The 18,453-nt window shown below is 38.0% G+C and overlaps 1 protein-coding gene across 5 annotated transcripts in view; it reads left to right on the forward strand.

Annotated features, from left to right (window-relative positions):
- LOC137612995 (1-phosphatidylinositol 4,5-bisphosphate phosphodiesterase beta-4-like) overlaps positions 1–18,453 on the forward strand; it is a 60,484-nt gene that overhangs the window by 29,016 nt on the left and 13,015 nt on the right. For all 5 annotated transcript variants that reach the window (XM_068341746.1, XM_068341745.1, XM_068341749.1 and 2 more), the window contains 20 exons: positions 1,972–2,079; positions 7,664–7,744; positions 8,585–8,644; positions 10,303–10,446; positions 12,552–12,631; positions 12,720–12,773; positions 12,889–12,970; positions 13,067–13,167; positions 13,603–13,660; positions 14,529–14,637; positions 15,113–15,323; positions 15,523–15,616; positions 15,727–15,806; positions 15,926–16,010; positions 16,109–16,199; positions 16,283–16,378; positions 16,523–16,671; positions 17,674–17,769; positions 17,896–18,040; positions 18,211–18,295. In XM_068341746.1, the coding sequence (XP_068197847.1) occupies positions 1,996–2,079; positions 7,664–7,744; positions 8,585–8,644; positions 10,303–10,446; positions 12,552–12,631; positions 12,720–12,773; positions 12,889–12,970; positions 13,067–13,167; positions 13,603–13,660; positions 14,529–14,637; positions 15,113–15,323; positions 15,523–15,616; positions 15,727–15,806; positions 15,926–16,010; positions 16,109–16,199; positions 16,283–16,378; positions 16,523–16,671; positions 17,674–17,769; positions 17,896–18,040; positions 18,211–18,295 (1,985 nt within the window). In that variant the 5' untranslated portion in view covers positions 1,972–1,995. The remainder of the gene's footprint in view (positions 1–1,971; positions 2,080–7,663; positions 7,745–8,584; positions 8,645–10,302; positions 10,447–12,551; positions 12,632–12,719; positions 12,774–12,888; positions 12,971–13,066; positions 13,168–13,602; positions 13,661–14,528; positions 14,638–15,112; positions 15,324–15,522; positions 15,617–15,726; positions 15,807–15,925; positions 16,011–16,108; positions 16,200–16,282; positions 16,379–16,522; positions 16,672–17,673; positions 17,770–17,895; positions 18,041–18,210; positions 18,296–18,453) is intronic.

The following is an 18,453-nucleotide window of genomic DNA, read 5'->3' on the forward strand; positions in this document are numbered from 1 at the left end:
TGCATGAAAAATAGACAAGCCGACACTTCAGCCTCTCCAGCCAGCTTCTGTCACTTAAAGCTGTTTCACTCATTCATCTCTCCTTGACAGTCAATGCTCTGTTCTATCTCTACACTCCTCTCATCTCTTTCCTCCTCTCCCTGTTCTATCTCACCTCATACCTCACACTGCCTTTATTTTCTCTCCCTAAACAGTGGCTGTCTGTTCATTTTCTTTGTGCTTTTACCTCTTGCTTCTCCTCTCATCTTTACCATTCATCTCTGTCTCCCTGTCATCTCACCCATCAACAACCAATTATAACAAGGAAATCAGTTATTTCTGCTTGAAATGTGAGATTTCTGTCTTAATGTTGACTGATTAACATTAAGACAGGGTACTTACACAGACACTTGTGCAGCGATTCTCACTGATGAAATGTATAAATCACACCTTGACAATGTGCTATGTGCCATAGCCTTGACAATGTGAAAGTATATTATTGTTTTGATCAGACATTGTATGCGATATTTTTTGGATGGGGCTATATCTAAAATTGTTTGCAATTATAAGGGATCTCAGTCCTTTACTTAGACTGAACACCAGCCAATGAAAATCAAATTATATCTCTGAGTATTTGCATCATAACTTAATACGGCATGTACTAGTGTATCACATTCTGTGTGTCAACTGTCCCTCTCATTTTGCCTGTTATGTTTCAGGATGACGTAAGCGGAGCCTATATTTTGGTGGCTTTATCAACCACATTTCAGTTTCTTTTCAGCTCAACCTCCTCTCTCTGAATTGGATGTATTAACGTGATGCAACACAAATAGGTTTCATGTATTTATCAAGCTACATTTCCTTTTCGTATTTGAAGAGCAGTCCATGTTGTCCAGTCACATTGTTTCCAGCTGGGCATTAAGTGAAATAAGAATTGACCCAAAACACATCCATGTCGTGTCATAATTTAATTTAGGATATACTCAAACTGTCTTGTTTAGGAACAATCAGGAGATGTTCTATCATGACATGACATTCTGGAGTCACTACTAGGAGCGTAAAGTCAGGGTTACAACATCAACATGTCTGGCTGGTTAAATGAGGAATGAGATATTTGTATTTACTGTAGTGTGGAATGTGGTGGTGGCTTTTTTACTTTGATGCAATATATTTTTCTAACCTCTTGCTGGGAAGCTAGTAACTGCATAATTAATTGATTTACAAGCCCGGAAATTTTTTATTTCATAACTGCACAGTGAGATTACTGCTTTCTAGTGATGTGTTTGTCCACAAGTCAAAGGATAGCCCCTGAGTGTCTCATTTTGCTCTGTGAAGCATAATGTCGTAAATCTGGAAAAAATACAAATCAGAGCAGGTCCAAAATATAAAATACATTTATGATGATTAAAGGGAAACATTTTTGACATTCTACTGTTAATCACAACTAGATTTTATATCCTAAATTAGTGCTTTTTTTTCTGACTCAAGCAGAGATAGCTCTTCAGCAAAGTTCTGCAAAGTTTACTTTCTCCAGATTTATCAGCCTGAAGAAAGGTTCATTGTGATATATGAATCTTTGGATCAAACCTGTTTTCTTGTCTGTTATGATGACCACTGAAAACAAGACCAGTAGTTCAATGCTGGTGGTTTGAGGCCTCTACTTTTCCCAGTGGCTGGGAAATAAATTCTGACTGATGTTATTCTATCTATTCTTAACCTCCTTCCTCACATATTTTAGCTCCATGCCCCCAAACCCTTGCAAACTTGCATGTTTTTGGTAATCGGTTACACTTGTAGTTGTTGTACTCAGGAAACTGTATTCTTAGATGAGTTCCTGGCGGTCTGATTACATCAGCTGTTTTCGATGAAATCAATATTTGTTTGTGACTATAAGAAAGAAGAAGACTGATATTAAATGTGGACCTCATTGGCCTTTCACTTGTTTGCTAGTGTGTACACTAATTCTTTCTCTGCCTTTTCTTCCGTCTTTAGGTTCTATTAGGTTTGTGAGCAGCCATGACAAAGTCCTACGAATTCAACTGGCAGAAACACCTGCCTGAGTTCATGCAGGACGGCGCCTCCTTCGACAGGTTTGATGAGGTAAATATTGATTTAAATGATGCATTAGAAGTTTGAAGCATTTGTAATGCTCAAATAAATATAACTTTGACTATTAAAAATAAAAAACATGTTTATTATAGGTTCATAAGAAAAATTAAAGCTTTTCATGATATTTTCTAATAAACTGAAAATTCAGTTTTAAAGTCCTAGATAGTTTATGAGGGTTAAAAATGTGTAGGATTTATTAGAATCTTTGTTGATGCTGATATGGGTAATTTGTCCTGTCTTATTATTGTCATTTACCCTTAATGACCAACCCTGAGTCAGTTATTAGCAAACACACACACACACACACAGAGTTGGAGCTTAAGCTGTAGGCAAGCCACATTGATCGACTTCATTCTGAAAGTTCAGCACAGCAACTCCAACAAATCCACTGAGAATGCTGAATGCTGAAGCGTCATTTGTGTGTGATCTCGGTGAGACATTGTGCTCAAGTCAAATCCATTTTTTGGTTATGTGACCCTTGATTCCAAATCGCAGTGTGCCTCTCAGGGCTTGTTTGTTTTTATATTGACCATTAATGGTTTTCTTCAGTGGAATATTGATGTGTTATACTACAGTTGAAATTGGCAGGAAATGCAAGATCCTGCAGTAAGAAAATGCATTGCCTGTCTATCCATTGCCAGTGTATCTTTAATTAGATAAATGGTTCCAGTAACATTAGTGTCACCATGTATCCATCATGTTCTACATGCATCCATAAGTATCTGCATAATGCTGCGTATGTCTTCCTGTCTTGCCCACGTTTCCTCTGAGTAACTTAATAAGGATATTTAGCTAGAACATTTGACGAGCAAAAGCAAAGTATGTCGCACACGTGCATACACACAAGCAGAGATGCAACCTTAAAACATCCACCCCAGTCTTCTCTGTATCTATGGGGGAGAATCCCTTTGAGCCAGATTCACATTGCCACGGTATACCGCCACGCCTTTTGGTATTTTGAGGCATTTACGGATTCATTCTACCTCCATTCTGCTGACAGATAATCGTGGTTTCTGTTAATTTTGTAACATGAATATCAGGAGTGTGAGTCTGGACGATCACAGCAATACTTTGTAAGCCAGATCGCATCGGTCAGTGAGAAAGAACAGCTGACTGACTGTAAGTAAACAGTTTTCTTTAGGTTGAGTATGTTAATTGATTACTGCAGAAACTTTGTCCATCATTTTTGTAGATACCCAGCCGCAGCTTCTTAGGGCATCACATGAGACGATGCATTCCCACTTCCTTTTATGTTCTTAATGAAATCCTGAAGTGTCTGATGCTCAGCTATCTTTGAAAACCGACTGTGCAGGTTTAAGATTTAAAAGATAATTGGTAGAAATTCTTGTTATGTGATAAAATATAACTTCACAAACCGTTGCAATTTTTCAACTCCTGTAATGTAATCTCAGCCTTAGGCAGAGGATCCTTAACATCAAAAGCATCAAATCTATGGCCATCTCAAAATGAGCCAAAAAAACTGGGCCAGCATGCTTCTGCAGAAGGTCCTCGGTGTGCTGCAGCTGTGAACATGAGCCAGGCTTAGACAGGAAGGTTTTCGGACTGGCCTCAATGGTAATAAGGTCAATCTGTTCTGCTTACTGTAAAAATGTATCTATATTAATAGAAACTACTGGTATAATCCTTCCTGTTACCTAAATCATAATAGCAACAAGGTCTTGACAGTTTATTAAAGTAGTGGATCTCTGGAAATGAAAAAGAAACTGGAGGTACAGTCCTTTCAAGAGCAAATAATGTTTTGGGGTTTTTTTTTGTTTTTTGTTAAAATCTGACGTGTCATTATTATAAACACAGGCTAGTAATGTGTTCCTTTCACAAGGACTTTCATTCTCTTCTACTGTTTTTACAAGTCTGTGTGTGCCTGACATAGTGAATAATACTTGCCTGACAAACGCACAGCCTGCAGGGGACATTTGTTACAATTTAAATTACGTATGGCAGGTCCACCCACAGATGACATGCTTCTTATTGGTTGCTCTCATACAGGCACTGTCATTAGCACATGCACACACATGCATGCGTGCGTACGCACGCTCACACACACAACCACACAAATGTTAAAAACAGCATTAATTCTTTCTATTCAACAATTTCAGCGAAACCCTGTTGAGAAACAGATGGTGAAGACTGGAAATGTGTCTTTTTTGTCCACGGATTTGTTAGTGTGTTTACAGTACAGTATTTTCGGCACTATAGGTACACCTTCAATGATTTGCCTATTTTAAAACCTTTTTCACATATAATGCGCACTGAATTATAAGGTGCAGTCATTTTTTGAGAAAATTAAAGGCTTTTAGGTGCACCTTATAGTGTGGAAAATACTGTATGTGTTTGTGGGTGTTTCTGCATACATCTGAGTAAACTTCCAACCTTTCTGTGGAACGACTATCATAAAATGGATTCTCTCAACAATTTTGGTGGAACTGATCAAAATAAATTGATGAGTAATAATATAGGTAGGAAAGCTTTGTTCTATTTTGAACTGGTATTTTACTGTCACGCAGGAAGGGGTATGGACCCAAATGTAGGACACCAAAAGAGAATCTTTTCTCCATGATTTATTCAAAACTTCTCCATACAGGCAAGAATCAGAAAAAACAGAACAGAATTCTAGGAATCAAACTTCAGAAAACAAACATAGCTCTCATCCCACCTGGCTTAAAAAGCCTCATCATGTGTGTGGAGAGCACCAACAGGTGTGGATCTGAGGCTCCACCCACAAGCCTGGCCCATCTCCCTGCCACACACCAGCACTGCCACGCCGAACCGTGACATTTTACAGGAGTTTTACCGTCAGCCATTAAAAAGTATGATGCAAAACAATATTATGTAGTCATGCTGTAACTAAAACATACACATTCCAAAAACTTGTTTCACTGCATTACATTATTTAAACTGTACAGAAAGTATTCGGAGAATAAACAGATTTAATTTTATTCCACTCTTTGCCCCCTACCAGTGTAGAGAAATGTGCTTCACCCCACGTTGCTTTTAAAGATTAAGTTGTTGCTCTACGTGTACAATAAACTTGCCCTAGAAATTAGGCCACTAAAGTTCTACATGTGCTAATAAACCTGGTTAAATATTCATGCATAGACTTTCTAAATAATGTATGTCTTAATACATTTAACACTCTTAAGACAGCAGTAGTACATTTTGTTTTGCTTTGTTTGGTTTTGTTTCCTTTTTACTTTGTCACTGTTCAGCCCAGTGAAGGAAGCTTAAAATGCTCCATAGATTTCCAATAATTCATCAGCTTTGTCTTGGCTGTGAGATTTTTTTAGATGAGGTTTTCCTCTCTGACAGGTCTGGGGCAGGTCGGCCAGTTGTTAATGAGATCCTGTGTGATCAGTCATGGAAACAGCCAAAGAACGTGCAAATGTGTTTCATTCATCTTCTCACTGATTTGAAATCAATCACTGAAGAAGTTTCCATAGCGATGAACATCCTCATAATGCTGTACAGTTAATGAAGGTCAAGAAAAAGATTGGAATTGTGAGTTCAAACAAGTACACATTCACATTAATTTTAATTAAAGTGTCATTCCTATTAATGACTCCTGCTATTACTAAAACAAAGAACTTCATGATAATTGCTCATCTGTGAAATAAAATTTGTGAATATGTCTGTACTTTTTCTGTTGTAAACAGATTAGAAAATACCTCTACTTTGAAGCTGACTGAAAGGAAACACATCCAGTTATTCCTGCAGTTTAAGGGGATTTGAAAGCTGCCTGCTTGAATTCTAAGTTATTGTATATTAGACTGGGACAAACAGCAACAAAACAGAGAGAAGAAATACATGCTTTACATTGGGATCTATATTCATTTAACATGTCTCAGCTTCTTTTCAGTCACAGCATTCTTATATGGAAAATATAAGTATGGAAAATCTTGATCCACCTCAGTCTAGAATGCATTTAAATGCATTAACTCTTCATGCCTATACAGTCAGCGCATGCACAAATCCACCCATGCAACAAGTACTTTTTGAGAGAAGGGGATAAATGTTACTATAAATGGAAAACCCAAGCCTGGAAGGATGCACACAACCACCCTATTCTGTCAGGAATGGATGAGAGGTAGACCAATTGGAATTTTAATTAAAGCTATGAATTCAGCAACCTCAGGATATTTTTTAGAGTGTGCTGGTGAAGACATGATCACATAAATCATCACTTTTACCTGTATGTGTTCAATGACTGCTGTGATGGAGGGACACATACACTGTTTTAAAATTGTGCTTCGAGTGTTGTCTGGATTAAATAACAAGGTTTCTCCATCCATCCAAATACTGTATATCGGAAATGGTTCAACTCTTCTGATTGGTCTTTTGAGTGTGGAGGCACAGTGTTCCTGTAAACCTTTTAGTTTTACAGGGACAAGACGTTTATTTGTGTAACACTAGACTGCTGTCTTTTCCTAACAGTCATGGTTGATTGGGAGCCATCTCTCCTTTGAATCATCTTTGTATCGTGTAACTGAAGACTGTCAGTAAAAAATTCAGATAAAACAGACTCAAGCTTTTGGCTGCACTTAGAGCGGTCTCAGTTTCCTAAATGGAAAAATGATATTTCAGATGGTATTTACGGTGGTTTTAGCTGACATTATGTCCCCAAATACAAAGCCAGCTCTGTGTGTGTGTGTGTGTGTGTGTGTGTGTGTGTGTGTGTGTGTGTGTGTGTGTGCGTGCGTGCGTGCGTGCGTGTGTGTTGTTAATATTAGAGTGACTCAGCTACCATTTCCCATTCTATTTTTGTCTGTTTTGTTTGATCCCTTCCACGTGTGTGGGTTTGGGAATTAAAAAATGCACACACTTTGACTCTGTCATTCAACAGTGTGTGTCACCGCTTCTGAAAGAATTGAATGTTAAATGTCAGGTTAGGACAAGTTAGCTAATCTTACTTTTGTTTCTGCTGAACTGATTTGAGGTCACTTTGTTGCTGCATTGTGGGAAATGTAGTTTTTGGCTTAAAAAAAACACTTTTAACCCATTTATTTTTAGACACTCTGACATTTTATGCTCCTGCGGGCCACAAAAAATGATGTGGCGAGCTACATTTGGTCCACAGGCCTTGAGTTTGATACATGTGTTCTTCATGATCTGATACACGAAAATTAGAGTATGTGTGTTCAGCAGAATGATGTTAGCTGGCCTGGTGCCCATTTGAACCCTGCAAGATTCATGCATATGTGTGCATCTCACCCGTCATAGCACCGTGTTCTACTGATGTTTGCACAAACAGGTCATGATGGTCTCATTAATCTCACATTGTGTTTGCCTGAGCAATAGGGTTCTTCTTTGCATACAACATTTGGGTGTTGTGTTTGTTTGTGTGGTTATCCTGAATTTATTTATGCAGACTTTGGACGTACAGTGTTTGTGCTTATATGGGTGTGTATTCCTAGCCAGGCAGGTTCCTCTTAGAAAATTCATTAGCTGCATCTGTTCATCTAGTTGCATAAGTGTTGTCTGTGTCAACAGGCGGGTTGTTCAAAGTCTTTTCATGTTCAATGAAGCACCTTCTCACATATATATTTCTTTCCTTCCCCAGGACCCGTACATGTTTGAGCCCAATTCCCAGATGAAGGTAGATGAATATGGTTTCTTCATCACCTGGAAGAGTGAGGGAAAGGTACAACTTCTGTCTTTCATATTTGTGTGCTGTATTACTCTATGCCAAGGGCTCTTTCAAAAATATATGTTTATATTTAGTCAGCATAAAAGCATCTCAGTCTTTCAAGGAGTATCTTTTACGTGATGCAAACCTTCCTTCAACCCTGGAAACTTATTTAGAAAAACAGAACTTGCTGCACACAATCGTCATCATGTATTCAATTTTAATCCAGTAATAATGCCCAGTACCATATTTAGCAATTGTACCACTTGTTCTTTTATGTTCCAAGAGAATTTATATAAGAACACATGGGCTTATTTTAATCAATGCTTACAAGGTAGTGGGAAATAGTCTGGTTCTAAAAGCAATTCATCAATGTCTCATCAACCTATGTAGGAAAGTAAAACTGGAAGCCTTTAATATTTATCTGCAGATGGAAATAAAGATTCATACCAATGATTTTAATGTTTAAAAAAATCCCTATATTTGACTTTTATTCCGAAACATATTTCCAGGATTTTTTCAGTGGAAACCAGTATGATATTAAATTCACACAGGAGTTACTCTACCATAACCAGGTCCGACCATTCTTTGTACCTTCTTTTGTTGCGTGTCATTGGGGCTCAAGACTCTCAAAGGAAATTCAGATCCCAAACGGAACTGATAGGTGATACAACAGCTAATCTGTCAGCAATTTACAGTGGAAGAAGTGCTGTTATCCTGATTATGAGAAAGAAATGATGTCCCTGACCTAGATTAATAACTGTCAGTGAGAGGTTTTAGTGTTGCCACTGTTTCCCTCTTCACATTCCTTCCTCCGTCATAATCTCCTTATCCTTGTTTGTATCATTCCCACAGGAAGGCCAGGTACTTGAGTGTTCCCTCATCAACAGTATTCGTGTTGGAGCCGTACCAAAGGTGACACTTCAGGAAACACAGTTTCCTCACTTACTGTTTTCACAACATTTAAGCTTGTCCGGCCCCCTATTCAAGCATTTACTCACTTCCTCAGAGATATTCCTTTTAAACTCCCTTTAGACTGCCACATTGGGCACACTGCCCATGCTACAATTAACCAGGTCCACGTCAGTAAATTGTGTCAAACAAATTACCCACCCTGACTGGGTTTACTTGCATTTAAAACTTTATGTAGCAGCCTTGAGGTGTGCAGCTGCTCGGCATGAGACTCCCTGTCTCTGTCAGAAGTGACATTGTGTTATAGATAACATACATAGCGATCAGCTGCATTATTCTATATTTTCAGTGCAGCTGACAACCAGTCATTTATTTAACTGATATGGAACCAGATAGACACACACACTTATAAGCTTGCTGTATATCTAATATTGATTAATGCAGTTTTGGCCTTGTCAACAGTACTTGCTGTTTGTTCAGAACTGTGAAAGCTGTTGCAGGAGTCTCATTGTGGATTCATGGCTCTCTTTAGGATGCAAACCTGTCAGACCACAGAAAGTCACAAGCCTGACAGGAGACGCTGGTGTGTGCTGTGTATCTAACCATTGTCAGGCTGTGTATGTCTGTTGACGGAAGGAGCTGGTCTGTTTGCTTGGTCTTCTGTGTGGACTCATGCATATGTACAATTTGTGTATGTGCACATATACAGATACTACAGGCTGAGAGCAGCTCTTGTTTATGAATGCCTCCGTACTGTTCTTTGAGTTCCAAGACTAAATACAAATGATTTGCCAGGCCTCTTCCGGGAGGCTAACATGGTTGCAGGAACCGTCTCAGATAATGCAATGAGGAAGAAAAATAAATAAAATAAATTTTCAGTGGCAGGTGTTTTAAAATGTTGGCTGGAGCTTTTAATCCAATCATACAATACAAATACGTTTCCATGTTCCATGGTGCTGATGGGAACACACTGATGTTGGAAAAGATAGAAAGAAGTACAGTATACTGTTTTTGATAGCATTTGAACAGTTTCATGGGTTTCCTGTTTCATTAAGTTAACAGAAGTTTGCAGTCATGTCAATCTCTGCTGTGATGTGGAATATAGATTACCTTGAGTGCAACAACCACCTTTGCTGCCTTTAAAAGTCAAAAAATAAATACCTAATGTCTTATTAAGTATAGACAATTGTGAGACAAATGTAACTCCTGTTCCCATGTAAACTCACTGACATTTAGGAGTCTCCACGATTCTAATTTCTTAGCATCTTTCTTCAGTATTCCATGATGGATATCAGTAGCGCTCTTTATGCTACATAGAGTTTTAAGTCTCCAAGGCATTGTAATGACTGTAAGCATTTCAATGTGCCTACTGTAAGTCCCATTGTGTTCACCTGCAGTGTTTGCCTGCCAACTGAAACAATGCAGAGTAGCTGACTAACTCTCCTGTTATATGGGTGTTTTTTTTCCTTTCCCTCCACTAACTCTAAATATCAGATAATTTGACACCTGGACAGGATATATTCATGGCTTTACCTATTTGTTTTCAGTTTTTGACAACATTTCTGCGGATAATTTTCTTCGTTTTTGTGTACTGTGTTCACGCATTTTATCCATCTGACAGCATATCCGCTTAACTGTCTTACTTTTACCCTTTCTCTCAGGACCCCAAGATCCTTTCATCATTTGAGTCCATTGGAAAGATAGAGACAGATTTAGAGGGCTGTATTATCTGCATCTGTAGCGGCACAGATCTGGTCAACCTCAACTTCATGTTCATGGTGGCTGAGAACCCAGACACAGCCAGGGTAAATACTTTTGTCCATGTGTAACTCAAAGTTTTATTGCAGGTTAATGTGAATAACACAACTCACATGCAATCCGATATTTTCAATTCAGATGGTTGTGTCGATCATTGACATTCATTAACACAATCACTGAGAGAGATACTCATGTAGTGGATGTACACATGACATTTTGCTCTGAAGAACGTCAAACACTTCATCAGTTGTTTGTGATCTGCTCAGTGCTGGTTGTATGCTAACAGCATTGTAGTGCACCTGTACAAAAAGTCACATCAGTGACCATTTTCAATTTGTGTAACTGACCAGGATTCAGATATGATCTAATCTAGGGCCACATATGAAAGTTAGTAAAATTTGATTTGAAAAGATCTGGTGTTTATGCCCATGTAGCCCTAACAAGTCAAATTCACGTCCCATTATGGATCGAATCAGAACAGTCAAGTGATGTGACGGTAGCCGTTCATATGTGGACCTAAATTGAACACGAATTTGTTTTCCCCTGGTGTGACAGCAGTGTGAATTCAAGTTGGTTAGTTTAGGTAATGAACTGTCACAATTAATCATTTTTGTTTTCCATCATCATGTTTGTAGTAAATGTGAGGTCCTGAACAGATCTGTTAACAATAATGACAGATAGAGATAGGTGAACGCAGGAAGTCAAAACAAAGAATCATTTTTCATTGACTCTGTGATCATGTCAGTCAGACATTTCTGACTCATCGATTACAGAAACAGCTCTACATCTTTGTTTTGACACATTTCCATACCCTCACTTTTCATGCCAATCCTTGTTTTCTGTGTCATTTTTGACACATAAAACAGAATAATATTGAGTTCACTGAGGCTGAATGATTGAAAAAGAGTGGAAATCAGATGAGAACAATATGCAATGTACAGTACGAGAAGGCCAAAATGGGTCGATCTCTCAAGAAGTTTTATTATTTTTGGTTTACAAATTTTCATAGTATTTATTTGATATAAAAGTTAAGTTGATATAAAAATAAAATCCGTTGAGATAAAAGGAAACAGATAGTCTGTGAACTATTCTGTTAAGTGACAAATTCACATTGCTTATCAATGACTGAAAAACCTGTGGCCAAACACATCTTAAGTTGATAATACCATTTCTTATCCTTGGGTTGTAAATTCAGAATAAATTAACAATTTTTGAATGACTTTGTGATTTTGCAGAAAATGTTTTGTATTGTTCTAGGAAAATTATTCAGGTGCTAAGACAAATAAGACAGGGCCCACGGGCAGTGACATAAGAACACTATGATTACAGCTGTCACAGCTGATGAAAATAACATCATGTATTTCAGCCCCAACATAAAATGATCACACCTGGGCTCAAACTAAACTAAAATCCAGGTATGGCGACTGCAATGACCTGTTATTTATCTCCACAGTGTTTAGGTATTTGTGAAGGGTGTTTTTATGGTGATGGGTGCCTTCAGCAAGAGGCAGGTCTGATAGCTAGAGCGCACACACACTCACACACACACACACACACACACACACACACACACACACATGCATGCATGCACAGACACACACACACACACACACACACACACAAACCTTGAAAACATCACCTCCTCCCAGCATGCTTGTGGCCCTGAGCAGCAGACCTCAGTGGATGTCAGAGTTATTTACATCTGCAGACACACAAACAGCTTCATGGACACCTCATGCCGTTACCTTGTTAAATGTTTTTAGATGCCAGTTTTCATTGGATAGAGGGAGAGTTGGAATCAAAGATGTTCAGAGACAGAAACAAGAAGGGTTCAAACCTTTTAACATTTTTGTATTCATTGGTGTTCCCGTTGATGCATCAGCCATTAAGTCATTCATGTTTACTACCACTGTTTGTTGCATGTCAGCTCTGTGTTTATTGATATATGTATGTTTTCATGACTGTTTATTCTTGATTGTCTCAAATGTGCTTGTCCGTGTTTGTGAATTAGGAGGTCTTTTATTTATTTGTGTACATCTACCCAAAGACACTCCCTTCTAAACTAAAACTATTGATGTGTTCTGTGTGTGTGGGCTTTGGCTGGCCACTGTTTAGAGAGTGTCCTCAAATTATTATTTTTTTTTGTTTGCAGAAGTGGACCGAGGGCTTGAGGTCAGTGATTCACAACTTTAAGGCCAACAATGTCTGTCCAATGACCTGTCTCAAAAAACAGTAAGTGCTTTTATACCATGTCGTGATTATCTTAGTGATGAGACCTGAGGAGTGCATCTTTGTTTATCTGTTTCTTTCTCTTGTTTAGTTGGATGAGAATGTGCTTCTTGACCAACGTTAATGGAAAAATTCCTGTCAGAGGGTAAAATTCAATTGAGGAGATTTAGTCAATCTTTGTGCCAGGTTGGGTGTTTTTTCCAGTGTGTCTCATTTAACATGTCTATCTACCCACTTCTATATCTTTCCCTCATTTTTAGTATCACTCGGACATTTGCATCAGGAAAGACAGAGAAGGGAATCTTTCAGGCTCTGAAGGATCTTGGCCTTCCTAGTGGAAAGGTCAGACTGTAGACTGTCGTAAAATTGATCACATATGGAACTAAAATCAGCAGCTTTATAGCCCTCATGTGAAAAATGTTTTGTTACCCTCCACAGAATGACGAAATTGAGCCGTCAGATTTCACCTTTGACATTTTCTACGCACTCACACAGAAGATCTGCCCTCGCACAGACATAGAGGAGCTCTTCAAGAAAATGTGAGTCCTTCTTTATAGCCTGCCATCTTCTTGTGAAAGCAATGCTTACTGACCTTGTGCTTCAAAATCAATTAAAAACATGACAAATCCTCCAAATAAACAGCTTAAAAATCATCCCTTTATGTTTTATTATACCTGTATAACAAGTAATCAGGATGAATATTTCTGCGCCTGCTGCACTAACTGTGTCTGGACAGCCTAACCTGCTTCTGTAGTTCAGCATTAATTATGACTGATGAATAACATGTTATCCATCCATCTATCCATCCATGGATGAATGGATAACATGTCATTTTTACTAAAAGTGTAACATTTGAGTATGATCCTGTTTTTGGACAATGCTTTCTCATTTTAACTTACAGACTGTATGAATGACTGTGCGGGTGTCTATTTCAAGAAGCATAACATTTTTTTTTCTAATTAATTCCTTTGCAGCAATGGGAACAAAACTGATTATTTAACTGTAGACCAGTTAGTCAGCTTTCTGAATGAAGTAAGCTCTTTATCATTCATTAACTTCTCTGTGTAGTTTGCTGGCTCATGCTTGTCTCTGCATCTCCCCTTCCTTTGACCCTCATCTTGCTCTGTGGAAATTGTGCTTGAGGTCAGACTAGTCATGAAGTGACTCATGAAGTGAAACGTGTCTCGATGAAACTGACAAAAGTTTTGACTTCCAATCAGCCTACAAGGACAACTTCCACTGTCTCCCCTGTTCTGCGTTCCCACCCTCATCATTCTCTGTATCCTCCCTGTTGCTGCTTGCCTCCCTGTGTCTGATAGATTGGTGTTGCCATAGCAATGGGAGGGTTGAGGTTACCGTTCTGTTGTTTCCTGCTCATGTCATCTTGCTTCCTGCTGTCTGTTTTCCGTGACCGTGCTCTCCTGCGTGGCTGAAACCTGCTCAGCCAAAGCTTTAGTTAGATGAATTCCCACTTTGCTTAGTGTGTGGCCAGTGGCATCACAACATTGTTTTGGTGTTGCATTTTTGTTTAATTAGAGCTGTCTAACCTTTTGCAACACATAGGACTTGCTTTTAAACAAATCCTTCACCATTGCCCCTGTTAGTGTGGCTTACAGTTCAGACTTAAATCTTCTTTGTTACACTCATACCTGAGTGCTCTCTGTTCAAGGCCACTGTAAGAAAGCCATTAAGATCAAGTGTAATTAATCATTTGGTTGTAGTCCAAATAAGGAAATGTTTTTGATGAGCACTGTTGGTACCTTGTCTCATGTGGCATTAATATTCTTCCCTGTCCTGTGTGTCAATGTAAGATATCTTGTATATCCAGTTGATTTGGACACAAGTCTGGTTGTGTACAATGTGTGTGGATCAATCTGTTTGTATGTTTGTTGTTCGTCAGAACCAGCGTGATCCTAGGTTAAATGAGATCCTGTTCCCATTCTACGACCCTAAGAGAGCCATGCAGATCATCGACAAGTACGAGAGAGACGATGAGCTGAAGAAGAAAGGTACAACAGAGCCGAAGATGGGAAATGAGATAGATAAGGCTGTGCTGCCATCTGCCTGTGTACCTCTGAAACTGCAATGTGTTTTCTAGACAGCACAGTTTACTTCCAATAACAACAACAACAACAATAATAATAATAATAATAGTAATGATAATAATAATAATAGTAATAGTAATTATAATAATAACATAATAACAACACATGTAGTCGTGCATCCCATTAAATATTTTATTACAGTTAATCTGATTTGGCTTTAACGTGTAAAGCTCCTTTATGTTAGCTCTTTCACAGTGACTCATTATCACTTATCTTTAATCTATAGAGTAAATCTACACTCTCCTATTGACTGTATATATTATAATATAAAGTAGTTTACAATTCAGTGGTATATTCTATACTGTCATTTAATTGTATCGACTGTATAATAAATAGTCAGATAATCAGATAAGGAAATGTTGGTATCCCTTTTCACCAGGTCGCATGTCCAGTGATGGGTTCTGCCGGTACCTGATGTCAGATGAAAACGCTCCAGTTTTCTTGGACCGGCTAGAACTATACCAGGAAATGGACCAGCCGCTGGCCCACTACTTTATAAGCTCCTCTCACAACACTTACCTGACAGGGCGACAGTTTGGGGGGAAGTCTTCGGTTGAGATGTACCGCCAGGTCCTACTGTCTGGATGCAGGTTAGTAAGCTGTTTGTGAAGATAGTCGTTACCTGTGAAAATGTGACATGTACACACATTCCACTGCATCAATAACTATACATTAAATATACATAAATATGCTGTTTACACATAAATAGCATAATTATGTGGCTAAGCTGAAGTCAGTCTCCTCTGTTTGTGTATTGTATTATATATTGTATTTGTTCGGTCTGTTCAGGTGTGTGGAGCTGGACTGCTGGGATGGGAAAGGAGAAGACCAGGAACCAATTATCACTCATGGCAAGGCCATGTGCACAGACATTCTGTTCAAGGTGAACACACACAGGAAAAGTTTAAATTTCTGGTTACTTCAATATTTTTGCATGAAGTAGAGTTACCCCCTAGAGTTGTGACTTCTTCTTCTTCAACAACCATCCAACAGGATGTTATCCAAGCCATCAAGGAGACAGCGTTTGTCACTTCAGAGTATCCTGTTATTTTGTCCTTTGAAAACCATTGCAGGTATGTGGGTTTCTAGTAATAAACAAGGAGATTTATGTATAAGGGTTTTACTATTGTGATTACAGTTTTTATACGTATGTGACTCCAGTGCTTTTGCATGTGTGTGCATTTATCACCAGTAAACCACAGCAGTACAAGATGGCCAAGTACTGTGAGGAGCTCTTTGGTGACTTCCTCCTCAAACAGCCTCTGGAAAACTTCCCAGTAAATTTTAATCTTAAATTTGTAATTAAAATGTCTCTCAGACCTCACAATATTTTGATGGTATATTTAAATGTATGGACTTTTTTTTTATTTGTCAGATTGAAACTGGGCGCCCCCTACCCTCTCCAATTGAACTCAGACGTAAAATCCTCATCAAAAATAAACGCTTGAAACCTGAAGTTGAACAGAGTACGTAGAAAACTCAGTTGAACTACTTGACTCTGAATTTGTTCTATACAGTATGTTTTAATAAGTTTATGTGTGTCATACAGAACAGCTAGAGGCCTTTAAGAAACACATGGAGGCAGGGGAGACCAACACCCCTGCCATCATTATGGGAGAGGAGAATGAAGATGACACAGAGAATGGTCAGCATGATGTGCCCTGTATCATGGAATTGTATAAAGTCACAACTTAGTCAAATAAAGACTAAATACACATGAATAAATGTGTATGTAAAAACTTTGTGCCTTAAGATACAATTTCTTTGCATTTTGTGTATGTATCTATAGGAGAAAAAGAGGCTGAGGATAAGGATTTGAATTCTGAGGCCCCCAGCAGTCTGTCGGAGGCAACCAGTGAGAAAGAGGCCAACAGTGTTTCACAGAATAATACTGTCAGCTCAAGGAAAGAGGAAGAACTTAACAACAGCATCAAGAAGGTGTGTCATCTGTTTGAGGATTGTTGGCTTCTGGAATACTAAAATGAACCATTTACATTATAAAGAACTGGCAAATTTCTTGGTTGACAGAACATCTTAGATGTCTTTGAGATGCAAAAGTGGTTTCTTAATTGTAAATCCTTGCTTCCTTCAATAAATTTTCCTAAATATGGAACCCTGACTCCAACATATGGGATGCTGTGTGATAAGTAAATGAAAACTGAATGCAGTCATCTGCAAACAAACTGTCCCTCAAATTGTCTTAAAATGAGCTGAATACTCAAGCTTATGTCATTATATCCATTATTTAAAAAAAGAGGTTGTGAACACTGTTCAATCTTTGCTTTTAAATCATCAGCCTTTTATAATGATTTCCAGTTCTTATCATACCACATTTGTTTTCAGAACACACAACATCATTCCACATTCTTATTCAACTGAAAATCAGAACCACATCTTTTTAAAATTAAAATTAAAATTAAATGAATGAAGTGTGTACTATTTTCCCTTAAGTAAATGTAAAAAATTCATCACATTCTGAATATTTTGGGGATTTAGTTGTTTTGTGGTCTACATTTTAAGAAGTTACAGGTTTAGGGAATAGACAGGATGTACAGGATACATCATACCAGTTCACCACCTCAAAGACAGGATATTTCAAGTGATAATAGTGCATTAAAAAATACAAAACATACAAAATGATGATTAGTGTAATGGCAAACTTGATAAAAATTGTTTCATTACTTTGTAAAAATAAGATTAATTATAGTTTGCATGCTGCATTAAAAAAAACTAATTGAAAGGTCAGAAGAAGAGTACCCTATATTGTTGGCCATAAGTGGTTCTGCAGACAGATGAATTATAATTATGTTACCTTTCAGTTTTACACAGACCTACATTTATTTCCTTTTAAAATGAATAAAAACATTTTTCTTCAATAAAAAGATGTTATTATTTAGGAAAGTATGGACATGGATGTTTAGAGTGTACATGTGTTTCTAGGTGCCAGAAGATGAAATAACAGAGATGTCTGAAGCCACAGAAGTGACAGACATCACAGATATCTCAGAAGCATCTGACCAAGACAACAACAAGAAGGTATGCATTCATCGCTACATGTTTCTGTCTCACAAACACGTAAAATTTCTTCTCAGTAAACACTTAGTGTCATCTCTGAAGTGTGTGAAGTGTGAGTACTTGTGTTTTTGTTTTTGTCCTGTGTAGGCTGGGGAGGAGGAAGAAGACTCTGAAGAGGCTTTGATAGCTCAGTACACATATGTCGGAGCCACTACTAACATCCACCCATATCTCTCAGCCATGGTCAACTACGCACAACCTGTTAAGTTCCAGAGTTTTGATTTGGCTGAGGGTGAGCTTTGGCTTTGTCTTTACTTGTTTTGTACCTACTTAATTACTTACTACTATGATCCTGCTAGATTTTTGTCTATAAATACATAGAATAGATTATCTAAAAATTATCTAAATGTCCTAAAAACAAAGTAACACAAACACATCTGCTTCCCTTTTCCTGTGTTTCAGAGAGAAACATCCACCATAACATGTCGTCCTTTAATGAGTCTGTGGGTCTGGGTTATCTGAAGACCAACGCCATAGAGTTTGTGAAGTATCCTTTAAGCTCAAAGCTATACAGCATTTATCTGAACACTGGAATTGTCTAAACAATACAAAGTCTTATAATTATGTTTTAGACTTCATGTGTTAAAGAAGTCCTTTTTTTATATTACTTCTGTAATATAAAAAAAGGTTAATGCTAGCAGGATG

This window comes from Antennarius striatus, chromosome 19 (assembly GCF_040054535.1).
Source record: "Antennarius striatus isolate MH-2024 chromosome 19, ASM4005453v1, whole genome shotgun sequence".
Classification (NCBI taxonomy): domain Eukaryota; kingdom Metazoa; phylum Chordata; class Actinopteri; order Lophiiformes; family Antennariidae; genus Antennarius; species Antennarius striatus.